The sequence below is a fragment of the Motacilla alba genome, chromosome 10 (assembly GCF_015832195.1).
Source record: "Motacilla alba alba isolate MOTALB_02 chromosome 10, Motacilla_alba_V1.0_pri, whole genome shotgun sequence".
Lineage (NCBI taxonomy): Eukaryota > Metazoa > Chordata > Aves > Passeriformes > Motacillidae > Motacilla > Motacilla alba.
The window spans coordinates 9,997,196-10,013,766 of record NC_052025.1 but is presented as its reverse complement, the minus strand read 5'-3'; the positions used below and the strand labels follow the sequence as shown (position 1 = coordinate 10,013,766).

Here is a 16,571-nt window from a genome sequence, read left to right as displayed (position 1 = left end):
TAAATTTCTACACTTTTTAAACACTCCTTGGATTGTATTTTAGATTCTGGAGAGGCTGGGTAATTTAATTAGAGTTGTCTAATGCATCTAAACATGCTCAGTGGGGAATCTGCTGCCTGGAGGACTTGGTTACAGAAGTCCACTTATTGTGAGACTGAAACGACTGCCGAGATCCGATGGGAGAACTGCTTCCCTAGGTCTGCTCAGGCTGTTTCAAACATCTGATGAAAGAAGTGCTGCTGCTTTGGGAGTCTGCCGTGCAGACAGAGCACCATATATGGCAAAATAATTATTTTTGTTTGATAAAAGGATGGAGATTGCGTGAGGCTGGTGCAGTCTCACTGGGCAGAAGTACAATGGTTTTTGGTTTTTTAATTAAAAATGGAATCTCATTGACGCTATCAGTGGCTCAGGTTCTACGCATTTTCTCTGTGCTTGGCTTGAAAAGCAGTCCTCTGAAAACAAAGGAGCTGAGGCATGCAGTTCAGGTTGAGGAAAGGAAAGAGAATTGGCTCTCAGGGGTAGCAGGATCTGGTGAACTTGTGACTGCTGTGCCAGTACAGAAATAGAAGACCTTTGGTTGAATCCTTTAAGGTCTGCAAGGCAATGGATTTATAGGATAAGGCCAAATAACTTCATTTGACATGCTGGGGTTATCAAGCTGTGAGCCATGTTTTGTTGGTGACTTTTATTTTTCTTTATTTATTTTGGTTGGCTTTTGAGTGTTTTTGTCATGAAAACTAGAGAGCACTCAAAACTAAATTCCTGTCTCTAATTTATGTGTATGTTTAGATACTGGAAATTCCATCTCCTGTAACTGGTAAACTGCAAGAGGAGAATGGGGAACTGACAAATTGGCCACAGCAAGACAAGTGGGCACCCTTGGACCTCCTTTACCTTTCTCTTCAGAGTCTGTTTTTGGTCACAAGCTTGCAGCTTTTCCTTTGAGCAGCAATACCGACTTGGGACTGGGATGTATTTGCTTTCTTTAAATGCTCTGTTTGCTCTGCCCTTGCTATGACCCTGAATACGAAAAGCTGATCTCCACTGATTCTTGTGAGTACAAACGTGAGCTTTCCAGGTATGCTTTTTGGGATACTGTTTGGACTGATGTTTACAAAAGATGAGCTCCAAGAGATACACATGTAATTTCTCTTACAGCATGTGCTGCTGATGGACCGTTAATGATACATTATTACAGGTTATTGAAATGTATTTTTAAATTATATAGCAACCCAAATCTAGCTACAGTAATTTCTGTAAATACCCATAATGCATCACGAGAGAATTTGTGAATTGATGTTTTTAAATAATAAAGAAGGTACTTAAAAGAGAGAGCTTTGCTTTCCAAATTAAGACATGATTTAAAACTGAATAGAGTGTTGATTTGTGATTGGTTTTGTTTCTATGGCTAGTATTATGAAGTTCATGAAATACATACTTTCAGATCTCCTGAGATATTGGCTCCTGCAAGAATGCCAGTGGCAGCTGGGAAAAATATGGCAAACACCGAAAAAAATCCTTCTCCACTTCTGAAGTCTGGTCCAAAGTTTTCTGCAAATATTGATGCTGCAAATATAGTGAGAATGAAATATACAACAGATTTGATTCCAAAGTTACTTAATGGAGGTGAGTAAGCTGGTCTTTCACATCTGGGCAACTGGGTTTGAATCTGTCTCGCATCACAAGCAAAGTGAATTTGATTTCCTTAGTTTGCTCCCCAGAAGGATGTGCTTGTCTGCATCTCAGAGCTACAGATCCATTCTGAAGTGACAGAAGTGTCACTGCAGCACTTGCTCTTAGTTCTGTGTTAAAATTTGTCTGTGCTCTACTGATGTATAAATGACTCAAGATGCATCTTACTGTGCTGTCAGCTGCAGCAACAGAGACAGAATTAGAGACTGAATCCATTCCCTTTCTTTGCAAGCTCACTTAAACTTGGGCAGAAGATTCTGATCTTGTGACATTTTCCAGTGGAATCCTTAGCTTACTATTAAGTCAAAAGAACGCAAACATAATTTTATGATAGATAGCAAGGTTGCTTACCTTGGTAATTAAAAAAGCCTCTTGCCTTCTTTTCAGTGTTGGTAGGAATGACTGTCCCAATAAAGAAATTTGCAATGGCAACAAGGAGAACAATTAGAAGAATAACTTGAGCCTATTAATAGAAACAAAGAGATTCTCCTGTTGTTTTTAACTTTGTTGCTGTGGAGATGGCTATATAGTAAGCTATCTGTATCTGTTCCCTATAACAGGTTATTAATTTCTATGGTTTTTGAAAATACCAGAAGTCAAAAATAGCTAAATCAGCTAATGCCAACAGCAGATGCTTTTTACTAAGGGGGTAACGAAATATAGAGTTATAATTTAATTTTAAGTTCGGTTCCTTACAAGAAAAGGCAAAATGGAACAGCTAATGCATTAGTATCAAGTACAAGACATTTTGATTTTGTTATAATTTTTTTTTTAGTTGCAGGGGGTTGTCACTTCAAAGCTGATAATATCAAATTGTTTTCTGGTCTCTTTTACAAGTTGTTCTAGTCTCTGTCACGGCAAAAACAAGGGTACTGTTGAACCTGATTTCTGAACCTGATTTCAATAGCTGTATTCCACTCTCTAAAGTGTTTCCATTTGAATTTGCATTCTGACCTTTTTGCAACTTTTTCACCTTTTGTGAAGGAATAGCAGAAATCATTAGAGATTAAAGAATGAGTAACAAATAGAGCTCTTCTGCTGAGTAGGGCTTGAGAGAGTACAGTGATAAAACCATATATTGCTTTTGCTACTGTTTATTCTATCAAGCTGCATCAAAAATGAGGACAAGGGGCACGTAGCCAAGGCTCTAAATGGTGCCATGAACTATAAAAATGAATATAACCAAGTTTTTTGCAAAACCCAAAGTTCCTCTTTGCTTTTGAATGTATGTTCAAGGAAGAGTTTAGAGTAATTTTGCTTTCATTGAATGTAATGATTAAACTGCTATTGCTTTTAGAAAGATTAAGCATAAACTGAAACCGAGTGCTTTTGAAAATTCCATCTGTTGAATAGCATTCCTCACACACCACTGCTGCACAGCAGGTTAATATACTGCTTGCTTTTATGTTCTTTTAAAAGTTTACCTTTGCTTCCCATTCCATGCCAGCAACAGAGATGCCGAGAAGACACACCACAGTGATGGTCCCTATGATTCTGATGTCGTTGGACTCATCTACCATCAGTGTATCACTCTCCTGGAAGTGGTTAGAAATGTTATGAGAAGCAGTCTTTCTCTTCCCAGCTGGTGGGATCAAGTAACAAGGTGAAATAGAAAGCAGTGAGCTGTCAAAGTTTCAGAGCTTTGTGAGACCAAGTGTTGGTATGTCATGTTCCAGCTGGCTTTTTGCAGTTGGGGTTGTTTGGCTAATGGGATGTCTGTTCCTATTCTGATTTTGAGATTCTTGTCAAGAAATGTATGAAATATATTCAAAAGGTAGAAATAATGAAGAAGCACTCTGTGGCATATTTAGACAGACCAGCTTCTTCGCTACCAAAGATGCCCCTCAAGCCTTAACTAAAACATATCACTACTTATGCAAATATATTATGTAAAATAAACACCACCATCACCACCCCCCCAAAAAAAGAAAAGCCACAGAAAACAAAACTGAGCCGATTTCATCATATACATGAAACATCTATATTTACCTTAAGAAGTTCTACAACTGTTTCAGCAAACCCAACGACATACATGGCAACTGCCACCGCATTGGCAAATGCAAAGATAAGGCCTATAGATCCACCAAACTCTGGGCCCAGGCTTCTTGAGATGAGATAGTATGCTCCACCTGCAGACAGAAATTGTTATTTCAGCACAACGAAACACTCAGCTTTTGTGCTTTTTTTCTCCCCACATAACTGTTACTGGAGAAATCTGTGCTTTTTATCTTACAAATATAATCAATCTTTGCCCTGTGTTAATAGGGGACACTGCAGAAAAGCAATGTGCTTTATACTGGTTCTGCCTTCAGCCTTTTCAGTATGCCTTTCTATTCCAGAAATCTTTTTAGTGCGTATTAGCATGCAAAGCTTGTTATAGTTTTTCATGATGCATGATATAGTAACATAAAGGAGAGAGAACTTCACTTCCAAAAAGTGAAGTTAACTAACTTCACTAAGTTAAGTAAGTTCTGATTTACATGGGTCCATCCCAATGTTAACATGGAAGGTCACATTCTGTGGTACATTGTTTAAGTTTCTGCATCATAGTGATGCAGTGAATCTTTTATGTTTTCTGCATTAAGTCTATTCTCATTTCCATTTTGCTGTTTATCCACTGGGAGAATCACTGCAAGTATACATATTTTTCCTTGCTTATAACAGAGTTATCTCAATTCCATTAATTTTTCTAATTCAAATTTGCAGAGAAGATTATATTCATGAGATCATATTCACTTACCTCCTCTTACTACTCCATTAGTGCAAATGGCAGACATGGAGATACCTGTCAATGTTGTTACTACTACACTCAGAGCAATAACTATGATTCCAAGACCTGAAAGATCCGAAAAAGAAAGCATATGCAAGTGTATTCCAGTACCTGTTCTGCTTTAGGGACGTGGTAAGAGCTTTCCATTTCCACAGACCAGACCAGTTAAAACTTAAAGGCTCTGAAATGCACCAAAACTTTGTTTCACACAATACCTGACGTGGACTTTTACAGCCGAATTATTTACCCGTCTTCCAAGGAGGGGCTGAAATTTAAGGAGTGTTATAAAGAAGGCATTAAACTGAAGATATCCACTGATCTGCATCAGTCTTCAAAATGACAGGAAGAGATGTCTCATGCTCAGTTTGTTGAAGAATGTCCAACCTGGAATGCTCTGAATAGGAAAGACCAGCTGAAAGGTGAAAGAATTCCATGAAAAGCCAGAACCATCCCTTGCTCAGCAGTTGGCAGGAACACCTGAAATGTACTTCTCAGACTGAACTGAAAGCCGTGCTTTATTAGAAGTGACAGCTCAAACATGCCTGAAATTGTGATGAGAGGTGGCTAGAATTGTTACCTTCCAGTTCCACTAGCTGTGCCCTTTGGTTTATGGTCCCTCTGGTTTGTCTCATACAAAAATAATACATAAATACCTTCTGGGGCTTGAAAGCATTAGTAACCCTAAGATTTTTACCTCCACGGACAAACCCATTAGTTGCTATTGCAGAAGTTGACAACCCAGTAATTGAGGTTACCATCGTGGCGAGAAGAATTATGATTACTCCAAGACCTGTCAGTAATAAGAAGATAAAATATTTTACTCATGTTCCATGTTTCCTACAAATCATTCTTTCTTTAAATTGCATTTTCAGGCCAGAATCAGAGCAGTAAACTGAAAAGATGGTTTGTGGACCGCTCGCAGAATGTTTTCATGAAGTTCATGTCACCATAGTGAATTATTCCCATCAGTCTTCAAGCAGTGATCCTTTCTGATAGGAGTACCCTGTCCAGGAATTCTTATGATTTCCAAAGGATGGAGGGAACAAAGAAACAGGGATCCCTTGACATGGATGCTTATATCTACCTTTAACACATGTGCTGGCTGTTTAAATTAAGAGAGAGGCACATGAACCAGAGCTCTTGTAACCATGCTGTTGTCTTTCATCAGTTAATGAAATGTTGAATCAGAGGAAGACTGACTGTATAGATTCACAGTGCATGAGGACAAGGAGTCTGTCAGGCAGAGGACAAGACAAGAGTGGGAGCATTCTACATCCTCACTTGCTAAGCTGTCAAATACTGGGCTTCCCCACTCTCTGCTTTCTGCCTCTTTCCCTGCAAAAAGTAGTTTTACTCTAACACAAAATAAACACTTGAAAATGGAAATACTGCTTTTTAGATGCCATTTACTTTAACAGGTGACCTGTAATGTATAATCATAGAGAACTTAGAATTTTTAAGCTGATAACAAATGATAATCAAATATCTAAATATCAGCAATAGGTGATTAGTTATAGGTAACTGGGTTTCAGTGTAAGACTGAAATCTGATAATGTTTCCAATCTTTGGCTATATGGCTGGGTTTCTTTAAACTTTGTGAAACTGCTAGAAACTATATGAGCAGGATGTGCTTTGTGTAATTTGGAGTCATAGAAGCTTTGGTTTGAAGTGATTTCAGAAGGTTTGTAGCTCAGCCTCCCAGTCATACAGACCAACTGCCAACACAGGATGAAATCAGTGATGACCTTGGCTAGCTGGCTCTTGAAAACCTCCATGAATAAAGATCCCACAAAAGATCATCTTTGGATTACATATTCTGGGGCTAGACTACCTGCCCAATAAAAAGTGTACAAACTGCACCCCCCAAGGTACAATTGCACCCCCAACACAACTGCTGTTACATTTCTGGCACTACCTAGAGGAGTTTGTAGTTCAGATCTCCTTTTTGTTTCAAGTCAGGTGAAATAATGTAATGCTTTTCTCTCAACTTTATTGCTTTTATTCTCATTTCTATCTATGAGAAGGGAGGGAGAAAACCAGGACAAAAAAGTAAAGAATTACAGTTTGGTGCCAAGCATAGAAGCAATTCTTAGTTTTATCTGAACTTGCTAAGGCTTATGCAATATCTGTCTTGTTTCCACAGGGTACATAGGCATTCAGTGTGGAACTGGAGAATATACATTGCTTGTAGCTGTATTTATTGGCCAGGGCTCATCCAAATTGAAACTTAGATCCTACAATTGACAGTGAGCTAGAAGTGCTACAAACTTATTGATTTATCTGCTGTATTTCTACTATCTGACTTACAGATCAGATTCCTGAGTTCAGTTCATACTGCATGGTTATAGACATGCAGTCCCTGAATTAATGTTCTTTGCTGCTTAAATTATAGCCATGTTATCACAATCCTTTGAGATAAAGCAATGTAATGTGTGAGCCATAAGTGATGTATAACATAGTGTAGGGTATTTAAAGTGATTTGAGCCTCTAATAAATCATGCTTATCTTACGATTTCTGAGCTTTTACTATAACTATTCATGCAAGTGTTTTATGTGCAGGTCTGTATAAAAAAATTCCAAATAGTCATTCTTTTTGGTCAGCTACCATTGAGCAGGATGTGCTTGAAGGATATTGTTCAACCATGCAAATTTTGTGTCTGAGAAGTGGACTGACTTCAAGAGCTGTAAACTCTTGAATTGAGTAAGTTAGACACATAATTCTCAAAGCAGTTTTAAAATTATTTGCTAAGCGTATGTGCATCCTATGGATACTTTTCAAGGATGTTCTGTTGCATTTCCCAATTCATATTGTTAACATGTATGTGATATATAGGGTCAGATATTATTGCTAATCTGATAGTAACGTTTTCATGGGAAGGCTTTAATGATAATTTTTTTTAAAAAAATATTTTAGCATTTAAGAAGAAAAGTGCATAAAATGAAGTGACTCAACCAAAACATCATTGTCATATAATGTAATGTAACATAATTTTAATATTTGGGGCCGGATTTGCAGGTAGCATAAACTTGATTTTCCCTGCCTTTGTCTAACCATTCCATGTACAGGTACAAATAAAGATTCCAGAGAGTGCCCAGATATTAGGTGGAAATAGCAGACTAGTTTTGGACCTGGAATCTTGCTGGAACTATTCTGTCCCCTTTTTTTCCTAGCTGATGATAGCCAGAGAACCTTGCAGAATCCTGTTTTTTCCCCTGTAAGAGCTTTTACCCAAGACAGCCTATCAGGGTGTGGAAATAATTGGGTTGTCTCTCTTTGGCTCTCTAATGGTGGGGATGTAAATGGTGCCCAGATGGTGGTTGAACTGTCTCATTTAATTTCCATGTTAGCAGCAGTACCCGGTGAAATCCCTGAGCCTTGGTGATGATGAGCTTCCATCACTGTTCTCCTTAAGCAGCTTGGCTGGGGACTTAAAGCTTATTGCTTATAAGGCATTCCAAAAATGCATTGAGAAATTATTCAAATGGAATTTGACGTCTCATTTTCAAAAGTAAAAGTAACCCCCTTGCATAACACATGCAATTTAAAAAAGCAACAGCAGAGCACTAAACCGTAAGAAAGAAGAGCCTGCTTATCAGTGAGTTAAAATGGTAAAATTAAAAATGAAAGCAGGAAAGTTGTAACTGATGTTGGTGCAAATTAATGTTAAAATCTGATTAAAGTTTAGATTGAAAACCAGGCATATGGCTCCTAAGTAAGTTGTTCCAAAATGAATTACTCCTGCCTATGGCTATTCTCACACCTCAAAACAAAGTAATACTTCTTGATGATCTCAATAAGTTACTAAACTGCCCTTAAAAACTAATTTTGCATGAAACCCTAGAGCAAAGTCTTGGCAATATTAAGATGCAGAAATTTCATGGCAAGGCATATAGTTATGAGTGCCCTGGGCTGTATGTGCTCATTTGGTATGCATCATAAAATCAGAAAGCACCCTTTTGTCAGGCACAGTGCTGGAGCCATGCATGGAGCACTGCAGAAGTAGTAAAGTTCTTCCGCTTCGTTCTGGATCTTTTATTGTTGGGTTGTTTTTTCTTTTCCTATTTGTGTCTCTGTAAGTTTGTGATTTTTTTCTCAATAAGTGTTTCATTGTTATTTTTTAATGAAAAGCTCAGTCTTGCTCAAGTGAAACTTGTATGAATTTACTGCTTTTTTATTGGAAATGAGACTTCAACCATGCAAAATTTTGGAAATGTTTCATTTCACTTCCATTGACAAGGACATAAATGATAGTTATAGTCAATCTGATTTTGAGCACTGAGTTTTATCCAGGTCCAGCAGAGCTGACACCCCTTAATATAACTGAATATTTCCATTCTGTGATCATCCAAACTGGACTGCTTGCCATCCTGCCTTTGCTGTTTTTTATAACATCTGGGTGCCAGTCAAAGATCAGGGTCCCGTTGCTCTAATTGTATGATCAGGATCACAGAGGGACACTGCCATGGCAGCTCAGGTTTCGGTGTTTCCCCAGAGCAGTAACTCTGAAAAGGGACTTGTAGCACCCAGCTGAGGGACATTGCACCTCGCTGAGCTGTCTTTGCAGTGTTGGGAGCGCTTCCCTCTCTCTGGTTTCACTGAACACTGTAATATACTGCATGGAGGCCTCAGGGCCCAGTCTCCCAGGGATCTGGAATTTGGATTAATTAAATTGCACAATGAAGAAGCAAAGATAACAATGAAATGTACTTATTTCATTTATATAAAAGCTGTAGCAGAGTTTTTAAAACTTAGTCTTTCATAGTACTCTAGTATCAAGTGCTGTTCTGTAGTTAAAAATAACAAAATCCTGATGAGATGAGACCTCCTTACAGTTCTGTTTTCATCGTGGCAGATAAGTGTGAAGAAGTCTTGTTTATAATATGTAGATGACAAGGTTTGGGTTTCACAGATAAGCAAAGTGTGAACTCTTAAAGGTTAACTCTGTACGCACATATTAGAAATTGGCCCGAGTCATAAAGTTTACATCTGTTACAGGATCTAAATACAAATTTCACTAAAGCTCAGAAATATTCAAATGTGATGATCATATGCATAGTTAACAGATCTATGCCTCTAAGCAGTAATTTGGCTGTGAGTCTGGAAAATTCCAATAGTTTGGAGGATTAATGTCTTTTACCCTGGCAAGCATTTGAAAACATTATTTAGTTCAACATGCAAATGCACATCTCAGATTATACATTAATCATGATCATGTATAGTTTATCCTCTTTATCCCTTTCACTGTTGAAAATGATATTAAATAAGATACATACCAATTCCTGCTTGACCTACAATCCAGGAAAGTCGAATAAAGAGCATCACACCCCAAATATTAAGCATGCATCTTACCTAGGTTTTAAAGAAAAATTACTGTATTAGTTCAAGGTTGAAAGTAATGGTTAAAACCAGAAGGGTGATGAAGTGCATTTCACCCCAAACATCCCTGAAGTCGGCCTCCCTCTCTTAATTTTTCAAAGACTAAAGTGTAACAAAACTGATTTTATTTTCTTTTAATTGTTTTTTTTTAGAAATGCAGGTAAGTTTCTCACCAGCACACCCTTCACCCATCCGAACTTGACAAATCCTGTTTTGTTTTCTTCTTCCTTGCTGACTGCTGTCTCATCTCCTGCGCTGCTTTCTCCATTCGCCACTCTCTCGACGGAGCCGGTGCTCACGGCGATGTTCTGGAGCAGCACACAGAAAACAAATACATTTTTTGGGCCAGGCAGAGGACACCTGGCTGCATAAGGGAGACATAATAGAAAAGAATTCCAAAGATCACGTTTTACAGTCACTGGAGTAGGGAGCAATATTCTGCTCACACCGGGCATCAGCAGGTGGGCTTGCTAACAAGAGGAGGAGATGAAAGAATCACTTAAGCAGAGTAAACACATTATTACCTGATCTGATACTAACCTGTTATTATTGTAAGCTATTCTACATATATGTTGTGTTGACATGTTAGTAGAGTGTCTAACGTAATGAGGGTCTTGTGGTTGGTCTCTGCATGCTCTTGCAATAATTTATGAATAATGCTAAGTGTAGAAATGGGGATGATTGCAAGCAGTGAAGAGACCTAACTGAGTGCAGCTTGGTTAAGTTCTGTGATGAAATCTAGTGTTTCCTACTGAATGAAGTACAAACATAACTGCAGCAGCAGATGGGTAACATATTCCTGAAAACAATTAGAGAAATGCCAGTGAAATTTAGAAATGGATTAATCTTTTCTGTGGCTTAGCCACAATTGGTGTTACCATAGTAGATAGGATTAGGAATTGCCATATTTATGGTGCAATCAGAGTGAGTAGCCCAGAATTTTAGATTGTTCACATCAGTTAAAGACACAAATGTGTATTTTATCTATTCAGCTCTCTTGCCCCACAGTCTTTGATATGTTATATGATATGTTTCTTGTGGCTTGAATAGGAATTAGTCATGGTGCTGAGATTTGTACTCACTGTAATTATCTCTTTTAATTTAATTTGATTTTTTTTTTTATTCAGAGCTCCTACTGTTTCTGTGAGGAATTGGCATTAGGTTAGCAATTGCCTGATTTTTCTGGGTCCCCCTCAAAGGCCTGCAGGAAGGACCCTGCACGTTGCCATAGTCTGGCAGAGAGTCAGGAGTGAGTACCACTGCTGGAGAGGAATCAAGATGCTTTTAGGCTTTGGAGGGTAATGAAGAGATTTCCATATTAATTTAGCAGGTCAAGGAGGAAAGACATCTGTGATTCTTGGTTAATTTTGAGGTTATTTCTATATTTTGTCCATAAATTTAAAAATAGCCAGCACATAAACCCAAAACAGACATAAAGACCAAGTGTATACGCCTCTTACACTAATGTTTGGAGTTGCCCCTCAAGGATGGGGGCTCTAGACAAAATGGTGTAAAGTTTTAGAATGCCTTTGACACAGTAAATCTCAGACTGTGCTCACAAATGAAAAATAAGTGACTGGATAATATGTTTTGACATGGGCTAAACTTGCTGCCTATTGCCCTGCTGGCCCAAAGAAAAGTGGGAATACAAGATCTGTTAAAAGCCTGTGACTTTGAGCTCCTTTGAGATACTTAGATAATTTTGACAATTTTTACCCTGAAATAATAATGTCTGTGTTTGCTCAAAATACAGTAAATGATTGAAGTCAATGAAGGAAGATTAGCAGAATAATATGACAGGCTTTTGCTGCAGTGGTTAGAATTTCAAAGACAAAAAAATTAAAAGGGCTTGGTCTTTGTACTTGAAACAAGTTGTTTCCTCTGTAGTTTGAATTAATTTGTGCTCTCTATGCCATTATCATAAATTATGGCCTTAAACCTTCCATAAATGCATTTTAAATTGGTGTGCTTTAGTGAATGATTGGTTATTTACCAAGCAGCTGTACCTGTGCTACTCATGCATTAAGGATGTGGAATAAAAGTGACAGAACATTTTGAAAAGCTATTAAAAAAAAAAGTTTACTGCTTTAAAAAAAACCCCAAAAAACTAACCCAAACATTTTCCTTTCCTTGTTTCAGAATGGCTTAGTCTTCATCTCTCCTGGGGCTAAAGATGATGAGCTCATCAAATCTCCATAACAAGTGTGGAGAATAGCCAAGAGGAAGAAAGGTTAGATTATTTTTTATGTAGGGTAAATATTAAGCCCAAGTAATTATCACCAGACATCAGCTGTGAAATAGCACTTAGACTATTTTTTAGGGATTTAATTGGCTTAATGTGTGCAAAAACTGACACATCTTGCTAAAAGATGACACACATTTGACTCCAGTAGTGTGGAAACTAGATATTTGAAGTTCCTTTCAGCCTGTCTTACATGCTGACATTTGAAAAATTACATATTTAAAAAATGTATTAAATATTAATATTTATCTTCTGATGTTAAGCCCAGCATCAAAGCACAATGGGAATGCTTATGTGATGTTTAGCAATCTGAAGTCAAACATACGCCACTTCTTATCAGAATCTTGCAATGGGCTCTGACAGAACAGTTGTCTTCAAAAACTAGAGTTTCAAATTGGGGGCAGGGGAGGTGGGATTGCCTTGGGGTATGGTGTGGTAAACCCATACTTAGTGGTTAAGTAAAAAAGGAATAAAGCATCTGCTTCAGAAGTGCACCTTGGGCTATTGCTGTAAGTCCTGTCCGTGCTCAGTGTGGCATCTCCTCCCTCCCTGCCGGGGGCTGGAGCCCCATCCAGTGCATGCACAGCCTGTGCCTCCTGAGAGGAGCTCTGCCTTCTCAGACCTCTCAATTCCCTCTCCTACTAAGCTCCTCCTTGGTGACCTCGTGTTTGTTTATTCTTCAGCGAAGCTCTGCAGACAGAAGTGATTTCTCCAAGGTCACCAAGTGAGATCATGGGACAGCCAGGAATGGGCTCCAGCCATGCTAATGGGGCATCGTTTGTTCCAGAGCCGTGGTTGTGCTCCCAGACCAGGGCCACAAGCCACAAAAGGGCACAGCAGGTTGCCAGCATAACAAAATCCCATTACCTATGACATTCACCTTCCTATTTTGAAAGGCGTAAGATTGTCTTTCTGTAAGATGGATACAGGATACTAGAGAAAGTCTGGAAATCTCTTAAGTTAGATTTTGCTTTTTTCTCTTGTTTCGAACAGTCCCAACGTGAAACAATTTTCTATTCATTTTACTCTGTGATGTAATCTCCTTATTTTTAATCATCTTTAAGTGGAAGCCTTAAAAAAATTGTGTTTTGTTTGAAACATATTAACCATTGAGATACAACAGTAAAAACCTCAGAATTTTCTGGTTACCATCAAAACTGAAAATCCTTTAATGTGCTGATGTTCAGTACATGTTCATTCAGCATTATGTTCAAAGCCAAGATACAGTTTTACTCCTTTCTGGCCACTACTGAAGTAAATTATTTCTATAAGAGGATATTTCTTCTGAGCATGGAAATGTGTTTAGTCCTTTCAGTAGCAGTTTGTACATCTGCAGATGAGTAGGGATACTAAATTAATATGTTTCCCTTTTCCTATCTGCTTTGTTTTCATCTTTGGAAATGTTTGTTCTGTTAAGCCATTTTACACAGGTCTATGGACAGCTTAATTTGAGTAAGTCAGGCCAAAACTAGGAAGCTGCCCTAATAAGGTCCTAAAGAATCAGGTCCTAATTTACTAATGGCTATATTTTTTCTTGATTTCATTACTTTATATTAACCCTCCATAGGAAAGATGAATTGCCAGAGAACAGAAGTCTAACAAGATGTGGACAAGCATTCAAAACTCAGAAGCTTGTCCAAATTATTCAGACCTCAGAGAAGTATGAAGAACTGAGCAGAATGGGGATGAGAACTTGTTTTCTCTCAAGTTTTCTCATTTCACAATTGTCTAACTCAAAAATAGAACAGGAGGTTTTGCTGCATATTGACACTTTTAGTCTCAGTTTAACTATAGCCAATGATATTTCTCTTTCCAGCCCTGCCCTGATAAGTGCATATTAACCTCAAATTTGTTCACTGAATCAGCACCTGAGAAGTGTTGTCTGCTATCCCTCAACACCTTTGTTCTTGATTCCTTCTTGCTGTTTGGGTTTGTCACAGCAACAAACAGGTAGTGCTCTGGATAGCTGATTAACTGAAATTGCATTTGTTTCGCATATTTTTTTTTATAATGCTTATATTGGTTCATGAGTAAAATGGAGGAATGTGTCAAAATTAGTATGCATTGATGTAGAATTCAAGTTTAGAAAAAGTGTGAATTGTGTAGCTTGGTTAAAGTATGAATTGACATTCACCATCTGCCATCCTAACCCTTACGTGAAACAGAAGAGATTTGGTAGATCCACACTTTTAGACGAGATTAAGCTATGTGTTTCTGCTTATCAAGTACATTACAATTACCTTTTAATAAAAATCTTTGAGCAGGGTACAGAGCAGAGAACAAACTGCAGCTGCCAAAGGAAATATGGTAAGTAGTTACTTGTACTTCTTCTCTTAGGCAAGGTCCATGAATTTAAGGACTTTCTCTTATTAATAAACAGAATTAACAGTCTGGAAATGGAATAAAGAAAAATTATATCTATCCTTTTCACTTACCTTTGCCAGTTGTTCATGAATTTCTAATAAGCTTGGTCTGTTGATCTTATTCCCACTGACACTGCCAGTGTTTCTATAATAATCAATTTTAGGAACTGGGTCCATTGTGTTATGGCCAAAGGTTTGTAGATAATACATTTTACTGTGAGTATCATAGGGATGTAAGCTAGCTTCTGTTTTCTCCCCATTTTGACGGAAATTGTCATATAATTCTCTTTTTCCTGGTCTGTAACTGATTCTTAGTCTGTTATGTGTTTCATCGGTAAAAGATGTTTCTTCATAATGTGGTGGGTCAGAGCCCACATCCTCTTGGGTTGTTTCATTGTTGTCATGGTCTTCATTAATTATATTAACTTGAAACCGATTTGCATTCGGATCCAAGAATACGTTTGGTGCATTGTTCATTGACATCTTCAGGGATGCTACAGACTTAGGTCACTGCTCCGTGCACTCTTCTGTGGCTGCAGCCACACAGCTGCAGATACAGCAAAGGGTTTAGTGTTGTTGCATATCAGACCTTCGCTTCTCAAATAATGAAGGGCTGAGAATTTTCTTTGAGTCTCTAAGCAGTCTTCCTGATGTTGGCTGCCGGTTTACTGCTATAAAAGATATAAATAAACTATTTCTATTATCTTGCATGGTTAGGTAAGTTTTCCACCACAAGCTCTCCCCTCTCCCCTGCCTCACCATGTATCCATGAGACTGTCATCCTATGACTTGTTGAGTAAAAACATTGTTGAAGCAAAGACAGAGCTTGTGGAGATGCTCCATCTGTGATGGATGCACTTGACCTTCTCACCAAGCCAGCAGTATTTTGGTACAAGCTCCAGAGGATGTAAAGGCCTGAGCTGTAAATGGGCCAAGAACTCCTCTAGCTTCAATCTGTTTTATGAAAACCCACAAAAGAGCAGGGTGACATGGTGAGCATCCATGTACACAAGCTTGGAACATGATCAAGCAGTTAACACATGGATAGCATGGGGCTCACTCCTCTGTAGTCTGCTCCCCCAATCCCTTCCAGGAGAGTTGCTCCCTGTATGGTGCAGATGTTAAATCTGTTTGAGGTACAGGATTTGCATTTGTCCTTGTTGAATGTCATGAGATTGCTGCTGGCCCATTCCTCTGGCCTGTCTAGGTCCCCCTGAGTGGCAGCCCATGGAGAGGTGAACACACAGCTGTATAATCTGCTTCTCACCTCCTCTTTCCCACACAGTTCTCCTCAAAGAAAACACACAAGCAAACAAAAACTCCAAGAGAAGAAGGGGTATGTATATTTAAGGCCTTTAGTGGGTTAAGTACCTTTGCAGCAATTTAAAGTATGGCTTAGAAAGTCCTGAAATGAGCTATTGAAATGATGGCAATAATTTGTCTTGAAATGTATTTCTAAGGAGATTAGGGAGTGTGGTTGTATAGACCTGTATAATTTAGGAGGAGCCCAGCTTGTTCAAAGGCAGTAAACCAGAGCATGCTTAGACATTGAAACTTTGAAAGCGTGTGTAAAAGCAGAAAGTTTTAGAAACAAAATATATCTTATAAACAAACATATGACCTGAAAATCTGGATAAATAAGCCCATTACAGACTTTTTTTTAAAGTTCCATATTTTGCAAGAGGTTGGACTAGATGAACCCCTAAGAATTTTTCAATTTAAATTTTTAAGTGATTTGGCCCTTTGGCATGGAAGGATAAAATACAACATCAATATTTATACCTCAGCACTGTAAATTTTCGCTAAAATCACATATCCAAATTATAATTTGAAGAGCTGATAATCAGATATCTTCTATCTTCAATATGAGTTACAGCTAAAGCATATTTTCTTATTTCTTCCATCAGCTATAAGTAATATTCTGCTGTCACCTCTCTGCCAAGACACCACTTTGTCACTCCTCATATTTATGTTAGTTTTTCTGCTTAATGTTGTATAAGGCTCACAGCAACATACTATATTTATTTAGTTTATTTTACTTCTACTGGCTTTGTATTATTGTTATTATTATTACACATTTATGATCATAGTATTCAGCCTTTTAAATCTGCAAGGAAGTGTTTC

At 38.1% G+C, this 16,571-nt stretch overlaps 1 protein-coding gene across 3 annotated transcripts in view; it reads right to left on the bottom strand.

Annotated features, from left to right (window-relative positions):
- The window catches only part of SLC12A1 (solute carrier family 12 member 1), a 47,121-nt gene that overhangs the window by 30,074 nt on the left and 476 nt on the right, over positions 1-16,571 (bottom strand). For 2 of the 3 annotated variants that reach the window (XM_038146795.1, XM_038146794.1), the window contains exons 2-9: positions 14,520-15,118; positions 10,016-10,150; positions 9,740-9,815; positions 5,160-5,255; positions 3,685-3,824; positions 3,120-3,230; positions 2,047-2,158; positions 1,442-1,569 (exon numbers count right to left, since the gene is read on the bottom strand). In XM_038146795.1, the coding sequence (XP_038002723.1) occupies positions 1,442-1,569; positions 2,047-2,158; positions 3,120-3,230; positions 3,685-3,824; positions 5,160-5,255; positions 9,740-9,815; positions 10,016-10,150; positions 14,520-14,930 (1,209 nt within the window). In that variant the 5' untranslated portion in view covers positions 14,931-15,118. Of the gene's footprint in view, positions 1-1,441; positions 1,570-2,046; positions 2,159-3,119; positions 3,231-3,684; positions 3,825-4,435; positions 4,532-5,159; positions 5,256-9,739; positions 9,816-10,015; positions 10,151-14,519; positions 15,119-16,571 lie in introns of all 3 variants that reach the window. The other variant, XM_038146796.1, reaches the window with a different exon arrangement.